The sequence below is a fragment of the Haliotis asinina genome, chromosome 15, assembly GCF_037392515.1.
Source record: "Haliotis asinina isolate JCU_RB_2024 chromosome 15, JCU_Hal_asi_v2, whole genome shotgun sequence".
NCBI lineage: Eukaryota > Metazoa > Mollusca > Gastropoda > Lepetellida > Haliotidae > Haliotis > Haliotis asinina.
In genome coordinates, this window is record NC_090294.1 from 2,313,239 (window position 1) to 2,340,117 (window position 26,879).

Consider the following 26,879-nt stretch of genomic DNA (forward strand, 5'->3'; position numbering starts at 1 on the left):
TGGAGGCATGCAGCTGTTACTGACAGGCACTTTATTTGGCTTCTGAGATACGTCAATAAATTTTGTTTGCTCTTGGGCTTTTCGGTTTGATAAAAAGAGAAGTCGTAATACAATTTAGTCGAAAGTTGTGGACAAACATTAACCAGGAAATAAATAATTATCCAGTAAAAACCAGAGCGTCGAGATAACAGCTTTAAACTTTAAATTGGATTTTAAAACTAGTGACTGAATTGGACGACGTGGCTCAGTTAAACATATAAATTGGCTGTGCGAAGTTGCTTTGCATTTGCCGTGAGTTTTGAAAGGAAGATACACCGATAATACGATCCTCGATGTCAGCAAATGGCAAACGTCTTCGATATTCAAAACTTAGGCCTCCCCTCGCTTACAGCACTGACAGAGCGTGATAAAAACGTAAAACGATAAGAATTCAAAGCGACGTCAAATCCATTAGGACTGGTTGCGTAGGCTAGTGGTTAAAGCGTTCGCTCGTCACACAGCCAGGCATGGGTTCGATACCCTACATGGATACAGTACGTGATGCTCACACTGGCACAATAGTTTATGTCGGCTACTTCTGCCATTACATGTCTGGAATATTGCTAACGCTACTCACACACTTAAAATGACACACTAATTCAGTCACTCAGTCATTGTGTGTTCCAAGGTGGATTGTACCATAGGCGCCCTACTCTGATATGTGTATAAGTACTGTGTTCAGAGATGTACATGAAGAACGATTTTGGATGATAAATAGAAAAATATAATCTCACCCACGTGTCTACTGATATCAATTATATCAACACTCGTTGATAAAGTAACGAATATCCCCGGCCTGCTGGTGTTGATATATTTGATATCAGTAGACACTTGGTTGAGATTCTCTATTTCTCATCCAAAACTGTGTCCCACTGGAGATATCGCTTGTGTCATAGCATCGTGATAGTAGATTTTGTACAATGCCCTGACAATCCTATGACGTCATCAACTTGATGACGTCACAATGCTATGACATTGCTGCACTGCAAGTCTAATGCTAATGAAGAATGATTTTGGATGATAAGTAGAATCTCATCCTTGTGTCTACTGATATCAGTTATATGAACACGCGTTGATAAAGATGAACATATCCTCGACAACCCTAGGATATTTGTAACTTTATCAACTCGGGTTGATATAACTGATATCAGGAGACACTTAGGTAAGGTTCTGTCTCTGTCTCTCACTCTCTATTTATCTATATATAAGAACTTTTACTATGTTACTATTTATAAAAATGACATATGTATATACTCATAAGATATTTTTTTAATATTCTACGTATGTATTTTTTTCACACTTTTATATATCATCGTCGGGCGCCTGTGGATTGGACAGCCCAGAGTTCAAAGAAACAAGACTAAGAATTATATATACATATATACTTACACATTGCCTCCCCAATGAGCCATCGGTCTTTGCCATAGAACTCCAATAAAGCAGACGGTTGGCATATCACAAGTACCAACAGGTCTGCCACACTGAGACTCATTAGAAAGAAGTTCATCTGCGTGCGCATGGCCTTCATCCGGGCAACGACCTGAATCACCATCACATTTCCCAGAATTCCTACTACAAAGATGATTACGTTTATTGTAGTGACGTAGACGTAGACATATGGGGGTAGTTCCAACTCGTCACGGCTCCTCGAGGAGTTTTTTGTCAGGTTTGTGCTTGAATAATCACAACAGTTATCTCCCCTCTTCCATTCACTAAATCCAAACGGAAGTTGACTTTTCGCCATGACTCCCAGCGTCTCGAGATCCGTTGTAGCGTTCATCGGGATGGTGAACAAACTGCCTCTTCAGCGACGCACATGCTAGGCTTGCGTTGGTAAAGCAGCCTGGTGATTCTCTTCAGTAGGAGATCCGCTCATTTTAAGTCCCTGTGGTAGCTCAACCTCCACACGAAATGATCTCTTTACACAACACAAACACTCCAACAAACGTCAGACCAAAACGCCTACGGACAATAATTTACTGATGTCAGAAAACTACAAAACTGTCTCCTGTTGATTTGTTTGTATCTGGAGATGGTATTTCACACGATACGCCCGTAGTCACTTCCAATATTGAAGTGTATCTCTCGATTCCTGTAATGGACCCCGACTCCTATCAATCTGGAAAGAAGAGACAATCATTACTGCTGTGAGATGCGCGTCATGTCTTGTTATTTTTATGACTTACAACCTAATACAACCTTTAATAGCGCTAAACCGGATTTTCCTACATTGATTAAGATAGGTGGAACATATTTTCAACAAACGTTTTGTCTGCATTAAAGTCAACCCAAACCGGAGTTGATATTTTGAAATCAATTTATCGCGAAATGTTCTTGTAATACAACTGTCAATGGCATATTTGAAAAAAAGATAAATTTTTGTATTGTTATCAAAGCTGTTGTACGTGCAAAGACTCATAAACACTCTGACTTGAGGACGGTACTGAACGGAAAATGTACTTTTACATGACCTGTAGTCTCTGTGCTGCGAATGAAACGTGCAGAAATTCCCTTGGTAATTTTTCCTTTCATTAGCATGTGCTCTACCCTCTACATGAAGACGCTGTTCCATTTACACTGTGCTGATAAGGGTACTCGAGATACCGTCAGACTCACCCGCTGAATATATGTGCAATAGTGAGCGATCGTGAGCGAAGCTCATCTGTATTTTGCTGCCAGTACGTCCACAAACTGAGATGTAAGTGATTCGCTGAAATGTCTTTATATTGAATCTAACTGGCATATACTGTGTGAGGCCAGCGTGCCTGACGCTATATATAGATAAACATTCATAGTGTCAGAAAAATACTTACATTTCATAACCTTAATCGGAACTGAAACGTAAGTTAGGCTTGAACACGTCCATTCATTTATGCCAGTATGTAAGAACTGACTTAACCTCAGTGCACTTCTCCAAACTTCACTGAACCCCTCTGAACGTCACGTAACCCAGATAATCCTCGCTAAACCTTGTTAAACATCTCTTAACATTGTTAAACCTTGCTAAACATCACTGAACCTCGCTGAACGTCGCCGAATGTCTTGACGAAAGTAACAGTAACCCAACCAGTTTCGGCTCTGTAAACACCACCATCTTTCACAAACACAAACGTCAATCACAATTTGTCACTGGAGAATTAGAAATAATATTTTGTAATTAATTGAGTTACTGAGTTAATACAATATACCTCAAGCCAAAACGGATTGCTCACAACCCCATTTTAATGCTTCATTACACCTTCAAAATCTAACTATGTAAGTGTTTAAAACTTTAAATTATTATCAGCGACATAAGAACACTTTCACCTACACAGTAACAGAAATGTCTTTGCAGGGTATCCATCATCATTATCTGGGCTGTACACAGCCTTGTGGCTAAATTGGCATTAAAAGGCCAGTTCGATGTGTGAAGCCCACTTCGGATGTCCCCCCACGTATTTGTTGCTGGGAGCGGTGTAAGCGTGGCGTAAATACCAATCTATTCATCATCAACATCTACTCTTATGTGCAATCGTCCCACTAGCACATTCTCCAGTTTCGTTGTGATCATATCATCATCAAACAGAGTTATTAGTTCAACGTTACACAGAACCGCCTGACAAGGAGAATGATGTTCCGAACTTGTCATCACGCAGCCCAGGCTATTACGTCCGGTTACTGCTTCTAATATGGGAACATGTCATACCAACAAACACATGCGTGCACTAATTGTGTGCTTTCGCTTAAACGATGGACTCGAGGGTCGTTATCTCGTACTGGAGAGTGGTTGGAATATCTCGTGGTGTCGAGTGGTTGGAAGATTCAAAAGACAGCCCCACTGCCAGTACGATCAACACAAGCAATACGACCAGGACGGCATAGCGCATCACAGACTCTTGCACAGCCACAAGCTGGCATACTTCATATGACTTTAGGCAAGTGGCATCGATCGGGCTGGTGACACCATGGTCTGCTCGCCCCCAAAGGACGTTTTGATCTCGATAAATAATCCTAAACTGTTTTAATTATCAGCAAATGACCCAGTTTTATGGTCTGAGATTTATTTTTCTGAGCCGCCAGAGGCCCATATGGCCATTTAACAAGTTGCGAATGTTACAAATACGTGTAAACATAGAAAACAAACATAACTTGTAATAGAATATGTAGACCAACACACGAAGTTTTGCGTTTGAATGTTCTGTTTTAAGGGCCATCCTGTTTGCACAAGATTGCCTCTCCTTATTTCCCCCCATGGCTTGGAGATTACGTAACATTCAGTGTATGGAAGTATGGTTTCATACTGCTTTAGCAATATTCCAGCAGTATCACCAGAACATCAGAAATGGGTTTCACACATTGTGTCCATGTTGGGAATCGAATGTGGGTCTTCAGTGTGACGAGCGAACGCTTGACTTTCAAGAACACGCATTGAAACTGATCCTTCAAAGTATTTTGTACACCATTATGTAAGCCGTGTTTGTTAGTTTTCAAGTCAGGTAACCGATCTCCCTTTGGATTAGTTTTTGTGCGCAATCACATCACGAAAGTAAGAGACGCTTCTTATATACAGAAGCAACCATTGGCTCACCTTTCACGGTCACATCCACTGACACCATTCATTGGTCCCCCAATAAACAATTCTTTAATACTCCCTTCATCTGTCATCTTAGCGATATCATTTTAAAATTCAATCCCCACTACAACAGAAAATCGTGATCGCTACAATATAAAACGTCATATTTACACCACCCAACCTCATCTGTCAGACAGTTTGTCTCAGAAGAAATGTTGATTTGTTTTCAGTTCCCTGACAGCGTCACCGATCAAATGTAGTCACTCGAATTACATATGCATGTAACATAGGTCAGAGGTCAAACCTTCACATTCATCTTTTGTCCTTAAGGACTATCCTGAGACCCACGCGTGTCTGGGTTGTCGATGTGTGGGTCGTAGTAGTCTCGGGGTCGTCACTGTGTCGGGGTCATCTTCACACAGAGGACGCGCTGAGGGTCGCGTGATTTATGAAACTGTGCTATGAAAATTCCACTCTAATGTCACTGGGTCTAACACACACACACACACACACACACACACACACACACACACAGCCGTCTCGTGTTTACCTCTAGTTGGTAACATTTCGACAAAATATATTTTGGCGTCATGAATTATAGAAAAAGGACATGTGTATGACAATGTGCACCTAATGCTCTTACAAGTGTGGTTATGAATAGCTGCCGTGGTGTAATTTACATGTACATTTCACAAACTGTCATCACTAGTATGGACACATTAGTAAAATACTGTGTTAGATTATTAAACATTAATCCTTGTCATGTGACATAAGTCGAAGACGCATATGCTGAGAATGTTCACCGTTGTCACATACCACGTCGACGTATGTCCGCAGAACGTTTGCGACGTTCACATATGTACACATAAAACTGCCGTTGTTTTTGGCGCTGTGGACGCATGTACGTACAAGACTCACAATTGTGATTTACGACATCGACGTATGTACACAGAAGGTTGAATATTGTGATTTACGACATCGAAGTATGTACACAGAAGGTTGAATATTGTGATTTACGACATCGAATTATGTACACAGAAGGTTGAATATTGTGATTTACGACATCGAAGTATGTACACAGAAGGTTGAATATTGTGATTTACGACATCGAAGTATGTACACAGAAGGTTGAATATATAGAGGATACTAAACGACCTTCCGTGTAATACCATTTTTATTAAACGAGTTAATGAATTGGTATCAAACGAGCGAAAGCGAGTTTAATACTAAATCTTTAACGAGTTTAATGAAAATGGTATTTCACGGAAGCGAGTTTTAGTATTCTGTTTATTACTCGCCAACATAAATTGACAGAAACTGCGGCGAAATTGCCTATAGTGTGAGGACACTCAGCTTTCAAGTCAAGCAAGGTCTAGTAAAATCGCGACATCAACATTAGCATTGTGACGTCACAACTTTGAACCATTTTGACGTCATACGTCAAGCGGTATTACACTAGTGTAATACTGAAGTGAAAATATTACACTGCAGTATCTTCAACGGGCGAGTAATAATGTGATTTACGACATCGAAGTATGTACACAGAAGGTCGAATATTGTGATTTACGATATCGCCGTATGTTCACAGAAGGTTGAATATTATGATCAACGTATAATAATAACAAAGCATGCTCAAGTCGCACACAAGAAAGAAAACAGTATAGTGGTAGGAATCATTTGTCGAAGTAGGTCTTGAGATAAGAGCCAAAGGAAGAATAGTCTTTACAGAGTCTAATTTCAGTGGGTAGGCTGTTCCAGAATAAAAATTTTCTACGACCACATCGTTTGGTCCCGACATGACGGACAACAAAGACTCGTTTGTTCTCCGATCTGGGAGACACAGAAAGTTGAATATTGTGATTTATGACATCTATGTATGTACACAGACACCAACGTATGTACACAGAAGGTTCACCACTTGTAACCCTACGCATGAATCAGGTTAAACCGGATGAACTACTTCAAATACGTTTGATAAGAATGCACCAAGCATGATGGTCTGCTACCACCAGGCTGTTATATAAACTACGGAAATACTGACATGATATGATGTACTATTGGTAATAATGTCTTAACACCCATGGAGAGAAAACACAACCGACAGGCCTAACCAATATCAGGCCTTCCTCCTGGTGCCGAAGTAACAAATTGATATTTGCTGGTCTGAAGGAATTTAAGAGATATCTAATTCATTTTGAAGAAATGTGAACTCAAGTGGACAGAGTTCATGACTCATCACCCAGATGTGACGTGAATCTGACAATGGATACAAATCAGCTACTGCGAATCATGACATCTTTGCACGAAATTAACAGCATGTAAAGCGATTACTAAATAATATAGATTCGTGGACTCTCGGGACTCATCGACTCATAGGTAATAAAGATATACTGATAACTGATATTGGCATCGGCATCCTCATCAGACTTTTGATTCGTTTCAGGTCTATTCCACGCTCCGGAGTCGGGGGGGGGGGGGGGGGGGGGGGTCGGAAAAGTACGACGAATATGTACTTGTGAATGTGGATAACGATTTGTGAGGCAAAGTATACACCACTGAATGTCTGGCAGTGACTGGAAGTGCAACCAACCTGAAATGCACCATTACGAAAGATTAGTGGATGTTTGATTTACAACATTGATTAAAATGCAAATGGTGAAGTCAAGAGGAAACAGATGATGAAGACAAATTAAGGGAAAATGTGACAATTTATTCTGTACCTTTTGGACATGTTTCATCTGCATGGACATAACTTTTTTTTCATGTGCATTGGCAGTGGCTGTAGGGATATGCTGTAGGGATATGCTGTAGGGATATGCTGTAGGGATACCCCCTATCTATACTCATGCCAATAAAGGTTGTCACCCCAGTTCTGTTAATATACCTGAAGGGGATGATAAGTATTATTGGCATGAGTATATGTTAATGGTATAGTTATTCGATGTTGACGTATTTAATATGGGTGACATACATTTTGGGCCTTTGGGTTTTGTTGTTGCGGCGTATGCTTTGATGTTAGAAACATATTGATAACAAATGTTATTTTTTAGTTTTTATTTTGTATTTTAGTTAATGTTCAAGTGTATTTCTTGATTCGCCTATCATTAATGCAGGCTATCCAATGGCACCTCCGTCCTGGCATATGACTGTGGTGGGTGTCATACATAAAAAGAGCGATGCTTCAATGTTTAGGGTCATTGCAGGTTTTGCGCAAGTCATTATGACTCTTAAAACTCATTTATCTGGATTCCATTCGTATTGTCGGACGACTCGTGACGGAGGAGAACCGATACGTGAGAAGTGTGTAGTTGGAGGAAAAACAACGAGAAAATCACAAATTATTGTTATACATAACCGGACATGGTTATGTAACCTGAAAGTAGTCGGTCGGATCTGCTTTGAGTCTTTTGTGCCTGATCAGCAACATGCAATGAAAACGTCACACGGTCACATACGCACGCACACATACGCATGCACACGCACACGCACACACCAACACGCGCGCGCACACACACGCACACACACACACCAACACACACCAACACACACCAACACACACACGCACACTCGCACACACACCATCGCCATCACCATCACCAACACCAACACCAACACCAACACCAACACCAACACCAACACCAACACACGCGCACTCTCAACACGACCTTTCGACAATGACTGAGAAATATGTCCCAGAATCTTCTTGCAGCCTGAGTTGTTAGAACCAAGTGCCAGTGATATTTAGACGTCACTACCGCAGTGCCAGTACAAATGCGGTTTCATGTTGACATAGCCTGATAAAGGGCAAGTCAGTTTCACCAAACAAATCTCAGCAGTTTGGGCGACTTTGTATCATTGAGTACCGATGACACATTGATAGCCATAGTACGTGTCTTCACCATGGCTAGTTAGAGCAAACAGAGCAGCACCTACCGAGCCGCTGTCATTAAGTACTGGGCGCATTCAGATGTCAAGAACTACTGTTTCTTTACAATCACACGTTTTTAATAATGATAGTAATAGACCATTATACATTAAGTTGAAGTACAGTATATTTATCAAGACAATGCTCCCGTTTCATGTTTATTCTACGACACAAGGGTACATTGTACCACTTTCGTTTTCTGAATTCACTGATAATACTATTTACAAAGCTAAAACCCGGGCCAGATTCAGGCAATATAGGTGTCATTGTGCGCATTGAATGAATCCATCAAAGTAAACATTACCGTCTCTAACGCGCAGTGGTTCCCGGTCTCTCGACCAATAAATCCAGATGTAAAGCGACAGTCCATCACAGGGCCACAATGGTATACAGAATTCATCATCGACCCATCAGTACCTTTCTGTGAACAACACTGGAATCACGGAATACAAATGTCAGTAGCCCTCATTCCAATGCCATTCATTAATTTCTGCAAGAAATGTCTGGGATTGACCATTGACCGGAAGTGCGAGCACATGTACTCCGTGCTGCGGTCCTGTATAATACGTTTAAAGGTGGTGGATGAGAGCAGATTTAGACTGGAGGGGGTAGGGTGGAGCACTAACTGTGGTTCAGTGTTTTCATTCACTGTGCCCTATCAGACTCGGCATTTGTTAGTGTGCAACCACCATAAACGATGGAAATTGCCCAGGATATGACTTGGCTCAAATTGGATTGGGAAACAGTGTTGAAATAAACCTTACAGCAGAAATGCGTCCTTCGTTTCAGGGAAACAATAACGACTGGCCAGGAATTGGGAGGATAATCTAATCAACAAGCATGAGGCAGATGGGACAATAACGTCCGCACTGACACACCAGGAATACATTCAGTTTCTGGAAATGAGTAGTGCCACAGACACTCTGCTTTCTTAAACGTTCGATAAACGCGAATTCTATTTCATGAAAGATTCAACAATCCCAAACATTGATACCTAAACAAATGCAAAAATATTTTGAAGTCAGTTTATTAAACTTTAATGCATTGATAAATCTTGAAAGTGTTTAGGAATGCAGATTTCGGAGACTTCCACTTTGTTTATCTCAGCATTTTGAGACTTTGGCCCTCGGAGCAAGATGTTCGGCGTTTTGTGTTTTAATTTTCAATTATAAATGTGCTTCTCCTTCCAGTCATGTTCAATATATAGGGTCTTAAGACAACAACAACTTTCGATATCAACATCGGATGTTAATGATCTGAAGAAGAAATACATGGAAACGTGCTAGTTCACTCTGGCGCTTTTATCTACAGATAAACACACCAATAATTACACAAAGGTCAGTCTGACCTCAGTGACATTGTACTTGTTCGTACACCCTCAAGCAGCATAGTTATTTCACGATGAGAGAGACGCAGTGATTTTACTGATGTAAATCTACCTTGTCTTGCATAGCAGTGAGAGATCTGTTATTTTGTTCTTGAAAGCAGACCGAGACATTTTATTGAAATGCCTATAACGCATGGCACAAAACTTCAAACGAAACTGATTACAGGAAACGAATGAAGATTTTCCTTCGAGCCATGGTTGAAAGAGCATAATTTCCTTGCAAACCCTTCTCGATAGAAAAACACAAAAATGAGTTAATATACAAAACGTTGTGTACCTTCATTAAAGAAGGTTTACATCAATAGTATGACGTAAACAATCATAGAATGGTGAAAGGTCTTTGAACGTTCTACACGGATGTGCTACGGGGCAGTCGAATGCTGTTCTGTCCACACTTAAAGTACAAAGGAGGGTACTATGAGTTCTGCAATGTTCGGTATACATGTAACTGAAAAATGATGACTAGATGACCAGATAGGCAGTTCGACACATCACAGTGCAACACAATTGTGATGGACTGCGTGTGAAAGATGAAGTGAGGACAAATACATCTCATGCCAATGTTCAGGTTACCGCCCTCTGTTCTCTCATTTCTTTAGGACACAAGATGCTTCTAACAATCCAGACTACCACAGTGGAAAACGATGGAATGACACACAACCCCGAGTGTTTAGGAACCAGCCAGCTATGATGCACATAACACGACATACAGTGAGACTATATAACCAGAATGAACAAGAGACGTTCAGACACACGTGTATCCTGATAGGTCCTTAATGTACCACAGTGAATTACATGGACAGTAAGGACGTATGATATTCCCTGAAGTTAATTACAGCGCTATGAAATGAGTTACTTTTCAAAGAGTAGCTAGTTGTTCTTCGCAGCCTTGTAAAAATCTACTGTACGGGGGCTGTGTTGGGCCGGTGTAAGACTGAAAACATACCTGCGTTGAAAAGGTACCCGGCAGGTAATTTCAACATTGAAATATTACTCACTTTTCACTTTTCAGTATATTCCACACATGCATCTAGTCTGTATGTATCAATATTGTTACTAGAAATTATGAATTATTGCTCATAAAGTGACCACAGTTTTACCCAGGTATATGTGACCAAGGACGGCCATAGATTTGAAAGTTTGTTTTGTTTTATATATTGAAATGAGTTATTAGTTAGAGTCTTTGCGCTTTATATACTTTAATGACATTCAGTAAAATAATTCTACCAAGTAGGCACCAAGACAACAACTTCAATTAAGCTGAACCAGGTTTGCAGATAAATATGAACAAATCGGGATATTTATAGTAGCTGCAATAATATTTACGCAAACCCAGACTCTCAGTTGTGGGTTGACGGTTAATTGTGTGGACATATCACGACGGTGCCGTCCAGAGTTAAAGTGACGACGTACCACTGAGCGGTGGGTTGACGGTTAATTGTGTGGACATATCACGACGGTGCCGTCCAGAGTTAAAGTGACGACGTACCACTGAGCGCTGAGCCCGAGGGTCATGTGTCCCATTACCCGGGGTCATCATGAGAAAGACAGAACCAATATTGTACAAGAATGAACGCATATTCTTCAAAAATGGAGGCTTAATTGATTTGATTCCGGTCCCAGGGACACAACAGTCTGCCGCGGGTCTTTATCCAGTCGTCTCAGTGAGTATCTATGGCCAATATGCAGGTGAATGAGCAAGTTGAACACACTGTCACTATATCATCATATTTCATCGATAGTCCTTATACATCACAAACATATGACTGCCTCATTTGAAATTGTCGTCCAAGCTTAGCTAACCTCCTAAATGTATGTTTATGCATTTCGTTAAAAAAAAGTACAATTTTCATTAAGGTGTGTATTTATTCGGCCAGGTGATAAATCTGGTGGTATTCATTTCCATCAATTGGTCCCCGGGGATCAGTAGAACAAGAGCTCTGCTTTCAAAGTGGACTTTGTGCTGCGAGAAAATTAAATTCTTATTTGATCACAACGGTGTGACCTTTCTTAATGATGCAAACCAACACTGGGGAATATACGCTGCAGAGAAATTAATGACAGAAATCAACTTCAGGATATCCTTTCATGTGTATGCTATAACAATTATCTAAATAACAAATCTCTCATAATAAATGTAAACGAGTGCCGTTACGATAACATAAACTGAGAATTTGTATACACGAACTGGTGTGAGCCTTACCATAAAGGATTACAAAGCACGCTGAACAGTTTGCATATATTAAGCTCACTTATGTCTGTATATATATATATGAAATATATAGTCATTGACCTCTTAACGCTACGACGATCTAAATTCACACACTTTAACACAGGCTTCCGTAGCGCTAAGATCTTTTTGAGCAAGTGCGCCTTGATGGGGCAGTTATGGATGTAATGTTATTATGTCGTTAATGCAAATGGACACAATGGCAAGCATGCTGTCTCATGCTGTACCTCCACGTATTTCGGGGATTGATGCGCCTTCCTTTGTCACTATCAGGAGGTCGAGATCAAAGGGGACAACCAGAAAAGAGAATACGAGGTCAGGCAGACCTTCAACTGTTACCACTTGGAAAATATTGACAGAATACACGATATGATTATGAAATGACAGTAATGTATCACTACACGTCATATAGCCTTTACTGTAGGTGTGTGTCATGAGATAGTTGACAACATCTGAAGCGTGAGGTTCAACATTAGGATAGATGAGCTACCTCAGGTTGTTATTTACTATCCCACGGCTTGACGTGATTGACAAGAGTGCAAGACCTGTTCAGTGGCAAGAGCGGCAGTACTGTATCGCCGTTGGGCAAATGTTTTGTTTCGGGAGAATCAAGGTCTATATTGGACGTCCATGTAAGGAGCAACATCATGCGGCGTTTTCATGTCGTTGACGTTAGAATGATCGTTTCAGGGGTGGATCAGTAATGGTGCGGAGTGCTATCACTGCGACTGTCAGAACACTTTTGAGCTTTCTGTATAGGCGTGGCACTGAGCAGTACTACCATGACAACATCCTGGGACATGCCGTTTACGCAGACATAGACATTGTTTCAGGATGACAACACCAGAGCACGTACACTAGTGTTGGTAGGGGGTGACTCCAGCAGGAGAACATATCCTCCTTAGCATACCTACGTAGTCCACACCTCTTACCCTTCGGACAAGTCTTGGGTATCCGGGACAGTGGCGCGCACCTGAAACTATGAAATAGGTTCTGCTCGACATTAAGAATCGGGTAGCAACGCACCAAGTCGATTTTGTAAGTTTGATTAAAATAGGAGCATGTTTCGTAGAATCAGGTTGACGCTATGCTGATGAATTTGACTTTTCACATAGTAAACGACGTGAGCTTGGGCTAAGTGTGTAACAAAACATAAGGTCACCTGGCGTTCGACATCTTATGAAATTGTCGGAATTGCACAGTTAAACTATTCATCTGATTAAAATTTGATATCATAAATCTTATGTGACATTGCCTGCTTTCTTCAATAACATAATATATAACTATGCTGCTAGTTAGACTTCATGCCGCTCCTAGCTAACAATCCTGAAAATAGATCGCCCATTAAACAAGGTAATCTAGAATGACGATATCTAATGGAGAATGCGCTGTCAGTGTGATTGATGGTAAAATGCTACATTCTATTACATTGTGAAACATGTATACTTCGGTAACAAGGTTAATGACGTCAAAACCAAACTACCTGTTTGCCTAGACCACAAACAATGGACGCTTGATTGGTGTACGTTACAGGTGTAATTAGGCTCAAGCTGTGACCAGTGCATATGACTTCCGGTTAATTTCCAGGTATCTGCTAGTTACTGGCGTTCGAAGACAGGATTGGATTAGGTTTTCACAAGGTTTTTGCACAAAGTGGAAATGGAACGACATTGTTTATGAAATGTAATCATTAATCCCATTTGTGATGTGCTGCTGCGTCTTCTATGTTTCCATACTTAATGACGATGACGGTGTGTTACACTTAATCTCAAATTTGAGAAACAAGCAGTGAACAATTACCTTACTTACTGTGCGGGCATGTGTAGGTGGTTAGACATTATCACTGTACGGGCATGTGTAGGTGGTTAGACATTATCACTGTACGGGCATGTGTAGGTGGTTAGACATTATCACTGTACGGGCATGTGTAGGTGGTTAGACATTATCACTGTACGGGCATGTGTAGGTGGTTAGACATAATCACTGTACGGGCATGTGTAGGTGGTTAGACATTATCACTGTACGGGCATGTGTAGGTGGTTAGACATTATCACTGTACGGGCATGTGTAGGTGGTTAGACATTATCACTGTATGGGCATGTGTAGGTGGTTAGACATTATCACTGTACGGGCATGTGTAGGTGGCTAGACATTATCACTGTACGGGCATGTGTAGGTGGTTAGACATAATCACTGTATGGGCATGTGTAGGTGGTTAGACATTATCACTGCTACCTACCCTTTTTATAAAATATGTTTTAAAAGTACTACATCACCTACATGACTAACTAATAGGATTGCTATGCCATTTTCATTTTCTTTTTCATGTCGTGCTGAACTTGCAGTCAACCACTTCAGGCGATAGCGACCTGCTATATTTGTGGTAGTGGATGGATCTGTGCATAGAGCACTGGTCACAGATCAGTTAACGTTAACCAACGGTGGTCAAGGAGAGTCCGTGGGTAGGTCACCATGGTTTGCAGCTGAGAGTTGTGGACCTACCACAACGTGTTATCCCCGGGTGACGTACACTTGCTGTATGTCTGCGATGTCTGCAGTCCAACATACTCAGTGGGCGTGAATCGCTGCTGACAATATATACCTGGACACATATACCTGGACACATATACCTGGACACATATACCTGGACACATTCCCATGCACATGCATAATTTGCATTTTGTTGAATACACCCATCAATACTGATACGACCAGAGAGCCGTATTGTATTCCTTGTTGCATATACGTGTAACACTGATGTGATATCTTAAACTGTGTTACATCTGGCTCTATAAAGCCCACAAGGAAACTTTCGTATGCCCTTGTGATGGAGTTGTGGTCAGAGACTGAGTGACGGAGTGTGCTCTGTCTTAACTCATGAAACTTCATGACGCAACCCTCGTTATACAACGGCAGGAAGCTGACCTACTTCAACTCTGATGTATCTTCACATATAAGGAGTAACGAAGTGGAGCCGCTGAAAGTTTCTGTGGGAATAATTTTTTCAATGCTGATTCTCCATTATCACCATTGAGATTCTAATAATATACCACTTTTGAATATTTACCATAGCATCAACGTGTAAACCGGTCGTGTGTTTGTCGACGACAGCTTAATTGCCAGCAATGGCATTTACGATGGAAATAGCCGATTCTTTTTAGCTTGATGAGAGTATTGATGTGTTATATTGTGAGTGATGCAGTAAAGTCATGTATTTGTCCCCTTCACATGCATCCCTGAAGGGGACGAGCACGAGAGAGAGAGAGAGAGAGAGAGAGAGAGAGAGAGAGAGAGAGAGGGAGAGAGAGAGGGAGAGAGAGAGAACGGCATGGACACTAAAGAACCCAATATACAGATGTACAAGTAAAGTGAGTTATACGTGAAGCATATCAATCATAACAAAGCGTCAAAGGTTGCCTGATGCAAGTTGGAATCCCTATGCATTAAATCGGGTAAGTATCACCTCCAAACTGGAACGGCAGCGTGTCATGTTCTTCCAGCTTTTCAAATCTGACAAAGGTTTCAACATCTAGGTGATCTGTTAGATAAGAAAAAAATTGGAAAAAATTGTTTCTGCTTTGCAGAAGTTTCTCACAGTGCAATAGGACATGGCAGTCGTAACTGTCATACGCATGTTTATCACGGGTGTACATGTTTTAGAAACAACATTACGAGAAACATGACATCCAACAGTACATGGTATGCTAGGCTATAGTGGATGTTCCTATACCGGAGCATACCGAAGTTTATGGAAACCTTGTTGAGCCATAGTTGATCCGCATAACTTTGAAATGTGTCAAACACCACCTTCCGCCATTTATCTTTTGGTATAAGTATTCCATGGTTCACATAGGACCTAATTTGTTTGCCTAGCTTATGCATATTAGTAATGTTAAAAGATTTGCCATTATAGAATTAGATGACGTAGGCTGTGTAATAGTGTGATAGAGGCACAAAAGATGCGCTTTGCAATATTCTGACATTTTATGTTACATAGGCGTCCTAAAAATAACAGCTTGCATTTATCAGTATATCCATGAAGGGTCCAGAGTCCAGTGTTGCCTGTGTTTGATTCTGAGGGCGAGCGTTTATTTAGGGCTTGTCCAGAACGTCGAAATACCTTTGTGTTTCCTCTAGTAGATCAACACATTTGACCAGTCGTTTCAAACAGCAGTTCAGATCCATGGAATCTTGTTGTTAAGATCATTGGCAGCCAAGTCTTGACTCTACCAGAAGGGTGACGATCGCTGTTCATTCCATGACATCTAAGTGAACTGATACTAGTCTTGCCTGTTGGCAATATTTATCTACTCTTCCTTTACAAGAAACATTGCTTGTAAGGTACACATCACCGTGTACTGTAGAGGTAGATGTTGGAATGTGAACATGTCCAAGGTTTAGGTCATAGGTAACGTGTTTGAGGTTACCCTTGGGAAAGGTTAATGCTGTACTTTTGGGTGGATTTTATGTTAGGCTCCATTTTGAAGCATAGTGGTGAACAACGTCAAGTAAGGATTGTAAGTCCCGCGGTGAAGTACTGACAAGTGTTGTATCATCTGCCATACACGTGAATACCGCAGTTTGTTTGGCTTAGCGAGGTTATAAGATCGTTAATAAATACAAGGAAAAAACATGCTGAAATAACACTGCCCTGTCCAACTCCTTGGAGCACATCGTACAGATCTGAATGTTCACCACCATAAGAAACAAATGTCATACTATTTGTATAACACTGGTTTAATAGCTGCCAAACATGACCTTGTATTCCTAAGTTATGTAGTTTGTAGAAGCAGTCCAACATGCCATATTCTATCGACGCCTTTTCATTATCAAGGCATAGGCCACTGAGTCTCTCTGCAAGTGATGTTTCATGTTTTTAGTCAAAGTATAAACTGCCAGTATAGCTCCGTGTTCTTTCTAAAGCCAAACTGCAACTTATCAGGGAAACAGGTACTGGTTTTGTTATGTTTAGTTTACCAAGACATGACAAGAGTCAGAGTTTTACCATGATAATTTTGGTTGTCTGATTTATCCTTTTGGCCTTTGTAGATTGGTATGACCATGCCAAGTCGATAGTCATTGGGTACATACTTGCGTTGTGTCATACTGCTGAAAAGGATACAGATGCAGCGGATGAGAGAGTCGCCTCCGTAGATGGTATGTTCGTTAGACACCTTATGCGGACCTGGAGATTTGCGGTTATGCAGAGAAGTAATTGCTTCTTTGACTTCTGGTACAGTAAACAATTTCTCAAGGTCTGGATCACATCCACTATCATCATCGGTGAGTCACGGAGTCACAGAGTGACGGATCGGGGTTTGGAAGGTGTTGTCAAAGTTGTCAGACATACATATATCATTGGGTGACGTAGCGTTAATTCTTTCATAGGCCGGAGTGGAGACGGTGCTTCTTTGCCTCCTGTTGGCTTTATAGAAAGAGTTGACATTTAGTTCAGCTGAAGTTTCAAGCTCGCGTAGCATATCACGTTTAGCAGAATGCTTTGACTTGCGTAGAGCCAGAAAGAATTCTCTGTTGGCATCTTTATAGGCAGCGCGGACTTGTGATGAGATATCTCTGGGTTTATCGTTAGCCAGCCACTGTCGTCTTGTAGAGCGCAGTTGGTAGTGCGGATCATGGAGTCCATCAAATTTCCAGTATGGTTTTAAATGAAGGTTGTGTTTCGAGTTAGGAACGGAGTTTATGCCAGTTTCGAGTAGGGTTTGAATCATATGTTCACAGAAGTTATACAGATGTGGTTTATTCTGACTCTGATAAACGGATATGTTCATTGTAGTCACCACTGTTTATTTAAGCACATGATTTGGTGCAGGTTTAGTTTTGTTTTTGATATATTAACTAAAATATGGCAGGACAAGTGGTCAGAGATTGTATAAGAGCATGATTCCTAATAGTACAGTTGATGATATGTGGTCGCATCCATGCTACGGTGGGATGAATCTTTAGATTGACAATTAAAGCCTGGAAATGGGCCTGCAAAGCAAGCTTAAAGTGTGCAGCAAGTGTCTTTCGCACAAGAGATCATGTACTAGCTTGTCTCTCTCCAAGAGATTTTGTCTACACATATCAGCACTGACATTACCCAGAATAAAGGTCATCCCCATCTCCATGAAGTGGACATATAGGTCTATGACTTCTGTGAATGCTTGGAAGTAAGACATTAGTAGAAGGGAGGCGACAGCAAATAACACACACATCAGAGTATCCAGTCTGGGTAAGCTTTATACACACTGCATAGTGAGTGTTAAGAGTAACTGGGCAAGCTTTCCATGGGCTCTGGTTATGTAAGAGAATAGCCAGACCACCAGAGCCATGGGAATAGCTGTAGTTACTATCACTATTGTAAGTACTGACCTCACGGTTAACAGATACATATAGTGGTGGGCAGTGCTGTGAGACAGCCGGTGCTCATGTACAGCAATAATGTCCACTGGTTTAGAAAGTACATCACTTACATATTCTGAGCCATACTGAATACCGCGCACATTGCAAGTCAGTAGTGAGAGTGACACAAGTAGAGAGAGCCGTATTATAGTGAGGATACTAACAAACATGCTAAAACTAATACTAACGAGTTCTGGATCGACTATTGTTAGCTTTGTCAAAGTATTTGTTTCGTGGTGTATAATCTCGAATACCGGGAGGCCAAAAGTCAATGTTGCCTGATAGTATCCTTTCGTAGTCGTCGAAGTCCACCTTCACCTGCACAGTGTATGTGTCCTGGTAGTTATGGTGTTGTTTCAGTTTCAGAAATCGCACATGGTTTGCCTGGACAGTCACATGTAAGATCCTTGACTGTATCAGTCTTCATCGGCTTTGATTTTATACAAAACAAGCTGTTTATCTTTATTCTTGGTACACCTTCCACCGACTCATTCGTTTTGTCTAGGGATTTCACAGCATTCTTCTTTTACGATGTCATGTGGCTGTTTTGGCTTTCATTCTTACTTGCAGACACATGTTTCCACGAGTCTGTATCCTTATCGCTGTCATCGTAGGTGAAGTAGGTGAAGTAGTCGTAGTTGCGGTCTGTGAGGTCTATGCATCCCTATGAGATTGTTGTTGTAGCACTGCTGTAAATTTCACTTGCTTGTGTTGTTGCGTGAGTACAACCTTCCAGGTGCGTCCTTAGCTCTTGTTCGTCTATAGTATCTATTGCAGCAGTTTCCTCAGGGAGTTGAGATTTACTTCTAGTTTGTGATACAGGTTGAGTCAAAACGTGATGATCAGAAGATGGGCTCGCTGCCTCTTCATTGCCTTTCTGCTGGCACTGTTTGGCGCTCTTCGCCCATGAAGACAATGATGATACCTAAGTGTATGTGAATTTACGTTTGGAGTCCATCAAGTAGTTCAGTCGTAGAAGCTCGTTTTATATTTGCATGATGTAGTCACGCTGCGTCTTGTTTTCTTGGTCAGAACGTTCTGACTTAGTTCACTGCGTCGATCTTCAAATTCATGTAGTTTGTGAGTCAGAGTTTTGATCATTTCATCCGTTTGACATATATGGCCCCTTAAGGTTTCCATGTCATTGCTTTGTTTCATTTCTAAGCGGGTCAGTTTTTTCATCCATACGTTCACTTCCACTTGCAACACACTGCTTAAGTTGAAAGACATTGGTAAGAATAAGTGATGCAGACTCATTCTCACAATATGTGACGTCAGTTGCTTGTTCTGACACAACATCATCCTCTTCAATTTGGCACATCGACAGGTTTCTTGCCGATTTAACACTCTGTCCACTGAGTACTTTGGACTGAAGTAGACACTATAACAGAAGTGACAAAGAGGAACAGGGTAGCTGACAAGACATATTTGCACTACGGTAGTAGCATTTCTTCTTAAAGGAACATTGTAAAAGCGAACGAAATGTTGTTCGTATCATTGGTAGACTTTATATATGTACATGCCCGGGTTTGAAACTACGGATGTGTTGTAAGAATCTGCAGCCTGGATTTCATTGAACCCGTGGCGTGACACACTACAGGATATGTTATACTCAGAATGAATGACGGCGTTTTTGATGATTGGCTCATCCGTGCCCTCAAAGGGTAAGAATTGATGAGAATGTGTCCTCCCAAAGGAGGTAATACAGTTTTAGACCATGGACTTTGAGATTCTCTCATTCAGTAACTTTCATTATATTTAGTACATCTCGACCAGACTGCGATAACCGACCGGAAATAAAGCTTTCATTATGGAATTGGCTGGAATGAAACACTCTGTCAATGCAATTCACCTTGCACCAACATATGCCATTATTTTCTTTCATACATGGACAAAGACAGTATATGCTAACAATACTGTTTGAATTGTTGATTACTCTGAAGAAGTGTCTTTCTTATCTGAAAATGAACCCATTATTCTCTGTGTGCATAATAACGTTTGAATGAAAATATGTAATTTTTTTTATCTCGTTCTGTTTTCAGCGCCAAAGCGATAACCTCTTGCAGTTCATGTTATTGTAATGTGTTTTGGAGCGTGTATTTCTGGCTGTCATAACATGTACAGAATCCGTTAGGTTGTACATGGATATCTTTTGCAATATCAAATGCATTGGTTTACGTCATTCAGTCAACAAAAATGGTACTCAATATTCACACTGAAGTAACAGATATAATCTCACCATCAGGATGGAAGGTTTTTACACTCTCAAAACCATTCCACTGTAACAACTGACGATCACAAGAAATATGCATATTTATGACCTGCTGTATGTTTGGACGAGAAGTGACGACGCAAAGTTGGTGAGAAGACTGGGTTATCCTTGAAGGATGTAGGCTTTGATGTAAGTGAGTTAGTATGATTTTACACGGCTTTTAGTAAAATTTCAGCAATATTACGGCGGAAGACACAAGGGGTGGGCTTCACATAATGTATCCATGTGGGGAATCGAACCAGGGTCTTCAGCGTAACGGTCTAACGCTTTAACGACTAGCCTACCCCCGTCCTCTTTGATGCGACGTCAGGACTAAACGTGGAGTAATTTCAGAAAGTTTGGTTTGGCATGAAGTCGACAGCTTTGTTGTGACTTGAAGTTTGATCTGGCGTGAAGTGAATTTGGTTGGTAACGTCGGGAGATAGTTTCGCTATAGTTTTTAGTCCAAACTGGGCACCCTGTGTAAGGGGTGAAGTTTCACATGTGGGGTTTAAAGCTGAGAGCAATCTCGAAAACAACAAATAAATCTATTGATTGAATTTGGGTGGTCAAAGCATAGAAATTTCATCACACATATTTTCCATCGCTTCCTGTCTGAAGAGGAATGTATGTTTATGATGTTATTTGCTGCCCGTTTCAATGTTCATACAGCTGACTCAAATGACCGGTTATCAACAAAATGTCCACAGACTGAAGGTCGAGACTTCATGCATGTATGGAGGCGAACGTGGTAAGACATAATATCAAAGCACATCTTACATTAAATATCCCTCACACCTAGCTACCGTTCCTATAGCAAAGTAAAACAAAATTATAGCTTTGGAATTGATTAAGCTTTCAGGATGACATGAAAGACAAATGGTATCATTTGCAGATACCCGGTCTTCCAATACTCTCAGGTTGATTTACTAATACAATTACTTTCCACGATTGTCAAAGACCACCAGCAAATATCGCCATAAGACTCGGGAAATCGGCTGTCAGTATATCTTCATGGTCATCGGGAGAGCGGATGAACTTGTCATTTTGAGAGAAGCCAGAGCCCCCTCAGCGTCATCTCTGATGATGACCTGGACTGACATCCTTATACTGACGACATGGGGCCGGACACCGCTGAATATTGATGGTCAGTTGTGTTCTCCGGTTCAAGTGCAGATGGTAAATCTTGACCAGAGACGCGGCCGTTATCTGGATAGCTTCTTCGTATTCATGGGATACTGTCATTAGTAGTCTAATAGTAGATGGCCCAGGTAGAAGATCGAAACAAAAGACGCGTGTATAATAAATCCGATGAATGTTTGTATTACGAATTGAACATTGGTGTGGATTACCTAGAAAATAAACACCGCCGAACGTGTTTTCAAATTCTGGGAACGTTGACTTAGGGTAGGAAAACTGCATGTCTCGAATAAAATTAATTGTATGACAGAAAGCTGTATTTTTTCTTAAAACTTTCTCTATTTCTAAAAGCTCTTTCATCTTCTTATTTATACAACGACGGAAGGGACAGTGAATTACTAAACTCTCCTAATATGAAATAACGTTTGTCCTTCGTGTATATTCGTTTTATGATCGTTATTTGTACCAGATAATTACCTATTTCTCGTTAGTCATGGAGGAGATCTCCTAACACCTATCTTGGTGTAAGTGTATAGTGTAAGATGTTTATCATGTACGTATAATATATACTACAGATCACTATGATACTGCTACAGAACATAGTTTATGTACAACTGCCAAGTCCATTTTAAATACAAAGCAGAAACATATTGTCTTGATGTTACCAGGTTGAGCAAACCTGTAAGAAATCTATACACTTTCTATCTACCATTAAGGAAGCATATCACAGAAATGTATCCAGTGAGATAAAGAGGAATTAGGTGTGAAATTAATTACTTGACTCATTAATACATGTACAGACTACAGGTACAAACTGCATGGACATGGACTCAAGGAGAGAAGTCTGTATTGAAGACTAACGACTTCGTTTTCATCAGTAAACAAGGCGGGTGGATCTCTGAGGACGCTGCAGCCAAGACTGTTCTAGTGTATGTCGACAGTCTGTGTCTGGACCTCCAGCCAGTTTAGTCACTATATATATGAGTTTCGAGCAAGTCTCATGGGCTGTAAGGGCTACGCACACTGGGTCAAGATGTGCGTCAGCGCCATGAAGTTGTCAGTGTCTGATACATGTTTCGCGGTGGACTTTCCAGACTCGACATGGTGAGAAATGTTCTTCAAAATGGAGTACAACCCAAAACTGATCATGTGAAAATGTATGTAGCTTTTGTCGATTTTAAGAAAGCTTTCGATTCTGTAGATAGACAGAAGCTATGGTATTGCTTGCGTAATGCCGGGTTAGGTGGGAAAATGTATAGCATGTTAAAAGCAATGTATTCAAATGTAAAATCCTGTGTGCGATGTGGCTCTGATGTAACAGATTATTTTGACTGTCCATTGGGACTACGGCAAGGATGCATTGTAAGTACGATTTTGTTCTCGTTGTTCATGAACGAATTTGTTTACGATGTTATGCAAAATGGCAAACATGGTATGCAGTTGATATGATAAAATTGTTTATGCTTCTATTTGCAGACGTTTTTATCTTGATGTCTGAAACTATTACTGGTTTGCAAAATCAGCTTAATATTCTTGAAAGTTATTCTGCAAACTGGAAACTATCCGTTAATTTAGACAAAACTAACATAGTCACATTTAGAAGGGGTGGCGCTGTAGCATCCAAAGATATTTTCTTCACGAAAAGCCTGTTACTGTTGTCAATCAATATAAATATCTGGGAATAATCTTTTCGCATACGATGAATTTAAAATGTTGTGTCCATGACATTTTTCGACGTGCAAAAAAAGCTACAATTTCAATTTTATCTATCTCCCAGGAATGTTGAATTTTCACTCCAAATATATTTTTCAAACTATTTGACGTCCAGGTACAACCCATTTTATTAAATAGATCGGAAGTGTGAGGATTTCAACGAGACGATTGCTTGGAGAGATGGCATCTTATGGCTTGCAAAAAGTTTTTATGAGTCGGACCCTCTACTCCAAATTTTATGGTTTACGGTGAATGCGAGAGACACCCCAAGTACATTAATTCACTAAAACGATGCCTTAAATGCTGGTGTAAATTCGGACAATTCCTGAAAGTCGTCTACCAAAAATATCGTATAATATTTTGGTTCATCTGGATAATATGGGTAAAACATCCTGGGCATCACATATAAGAAATCTTCTGTTTTCTCATGGGTATGGACTGGAATTGTTAAGGCAGGCTGTTGGGGATGTCTTTATGTTTTTAAAAGCATTTCGTGATCGGGCGTTAAATATGTTTTATCAGGAATGGCATTTCACTACAGAAGGTAGCTCTCGTTATGAATTATGAACATTTAAAACTTTAATACAACCTGAATTGTATTTATCTAAACTTTTAACTGTAATAGAAACATATTTGCCAAATGCAGGACAGGCTTGTTGGGCATAATGGTAAATAGAGGCAGAAAACTGTCCATCCCCAAATCTGAAAGAATTTGTCCTTTATGCAATTCTTCAGTTGAAGATGAAGTACATTTTACCCTTGACTGTCCATTTTATGTTATCTCTATGTTATTCGTCGTAACGAGCACTTGCAATTAGCCATGTCCTAATGTATATACCTACAACATGTATCACATAATGCAACTCTCTTGTATAAGGGACGGTGGCCTGATATACAACAAACGATTGTCTTGTCTTGCGATAATAACTGAGCTTCTTGAGATTCAAACGTGTTATCCCTGTCACACCTTAAAATGTCAAGAATTCTCCTGAAGAGATTTTATCACCACAATGTCTAATGGTTTGATTCTGACGCACAACTAACGCGCCCGATGCCTCCAGAGAAACAGCACTGCATGGACCATTTAATAAGTACTTGCTGCGTTGTCGAGCTACACAGTATCTTAAGGTCACCGTGACATTGAGCAGTGCCTTCCAACAGCATTCACCCCAAACTTGAAGTAGTCCAGATCTGACAGTTGATTTACTTCATCCCCGCTATCACACCCACCACCTCACCTAAATCATGCTCACTGCATCGTATTGTATAGCATTGAAAGCTTCACCAGAGCAAGGTTTGAACAACAAGTCTAGGTTTAAGAACCCTTTATACACTCCTGGGAGGATATATAAGTGTTGTAGAATCGTTACTACTGCTATGTAAAGAAAGACGTTCCTGGTACATTTGTCTCTGTTTCACGTAAGAAGTAGATTTTCTTTAAAAAAACGGCTACAAATTACATTTGTTTGTAACCAATATGTTTGTGTACTTCACTGAACAACAGATGCATCTGCCGTAATGAGACACGCTACAAGCATCATCTTGTAGCAGGATATAAACGTCCACAGCAGATTGTCGTTTGGTATTCATGTGTTACTCATCTCTATTCACTACCGAGACAGTGTACGTACCTCAGTGTAAGACTATCACATGTCGGCAGCATGATGTATTGATAAAGAAGTTTTCGTGGCGTTAAAAGAAAGAAAGCACACTTTGAAGCGATTTCTATACACATCTGTTCATCTTGTCTCAGACATAAAACCTGCTAAAACTGCCTAAATGATCTTTTGATAAGAACTCAGATGTAAAAAGACAGTTTCAAAGCTATCAGGTTTCCAAAATTCAATTAAAACATACTGTAAATGGATTACCTAATTATTGTGAACACATTAGACTGCACGTGAGAGTGAGATTTTTATAAACTTACGCAAATTAGTCTGCGAGGTTTGTTGATTTCAACCTAAGATATTTCGACATTTTTTTACACATTTCGCTGAATGTCTCTTCGTTCTGCTCAACTCTCCCTGGCACACAAAGTTTGTAACACAGCTATTGACCATGTGAATCATATGAGTCCATGGTAACTGTTACTGAGAAAGGACATGCAGATAATGATGTATATATTCTCGGCCGCTTCATCGCAACTGGCTACAGCAGTGGTAGGTAGAGATTAAAACATTATATACATCGACACACACACACACACACACACACACACACACACAGAGAGAGAGAGAGAGAGAGAGAAAGAGATGCATTCCTGACAGAGCAGTATTGCAGTCTTACGAATGTCATATAGACTCTTGTTCAAGGTTATTTGATCAAAATTGATGACACCATACAATACCGATCGATAACGGTGGGACAGGATAAGCTAAGGTTTTCCCGAACACATGTTCGATAGTTCGATAACCATTCGATAGTGATTCATACACACATGATCTTGACATAATTGGAATCATACGATGAAGTCTGCTTGAGATTTCATGAAACTGTCACAGATAGTTTGTTTTTGAAACCAAATGGAATCTGTGTCTGGGGATAATCAAGCTATACTCTAGTCACGAAGTCTCAAATGTGCTATGATTATAGGGATGGTTTTCATTCATTGTTATGTTAGTTAGAATGTAGGTACAACGGATAAGAATTGGTTCCCACTGTGGTTGTGGAAACGAACTACCAAACTCTGGATCGGATGATAGTCTGACCTTGATCATTGTGTGTCCTCTAACCCCCAAAATACGAAATTTCTCATCATTTTACTCACCTGTCCTTGGCTGTCGAAACATAAAGGGCTTGTTGCGTGAAACAAGTCTCGAGTAAGCACTGATATCGTGTGGACGTGGGCGTTCAGTGACATCACAGTTCACACACAGCCCCACAGTGGGGAGAAGGAGGCACAGCGGGGTTATTGGCGTTATCATGGGGACATTGCTTGTTACCGTGTTGACAAAGATCTGTCTCCATAATTAATGAAATATTTAACTGACAAAAATAATGTATTTGGCTGGAAGTAATTAAGCGAGAGGAGGGAACATTTCCTACCAAGCTCTTTTGAATTTGCTGAGAACTGGATGCTGACCGTAATTGTCCCACAATCCGTTTATTGACAGTTGTATTATCTCACTGTGATTTGACCGATAGCGGCTAATTTGATAGACAAACGTGGGCAGTGTAACTGTAAATGGTGGCTCCACGAATCAATACAAGTACAGCGACTGTACAGCGTTGGTAGGAACT

General features: G+C 40.5%; 1 protein-coding gene across 1 annotated transcript in view; it reads right to left on the reverse strand.

Annotated features, from left to right (window-relative positions):
• Positions 1-26,879, reverse strand: part of LOC137265997 (QRFP-like peptide receptor) — a 36,528-nt gene that overhangs the window by 2,803 nt on the left and 6,846 nt on the right. Inside the window, exon 2 of the mRNA XM_067801494.1 lies at positions 1,429-2,158. Coding sequence (XP_067657595.1) covers positions 1,429-1,819 — 391 coding nt within the window. The 5' untranslated portion in view covers positions 1,820-2,158. The remainder of the gene's footprint in view (positions 1-1,428; positions 2,159-26,879) is intronic.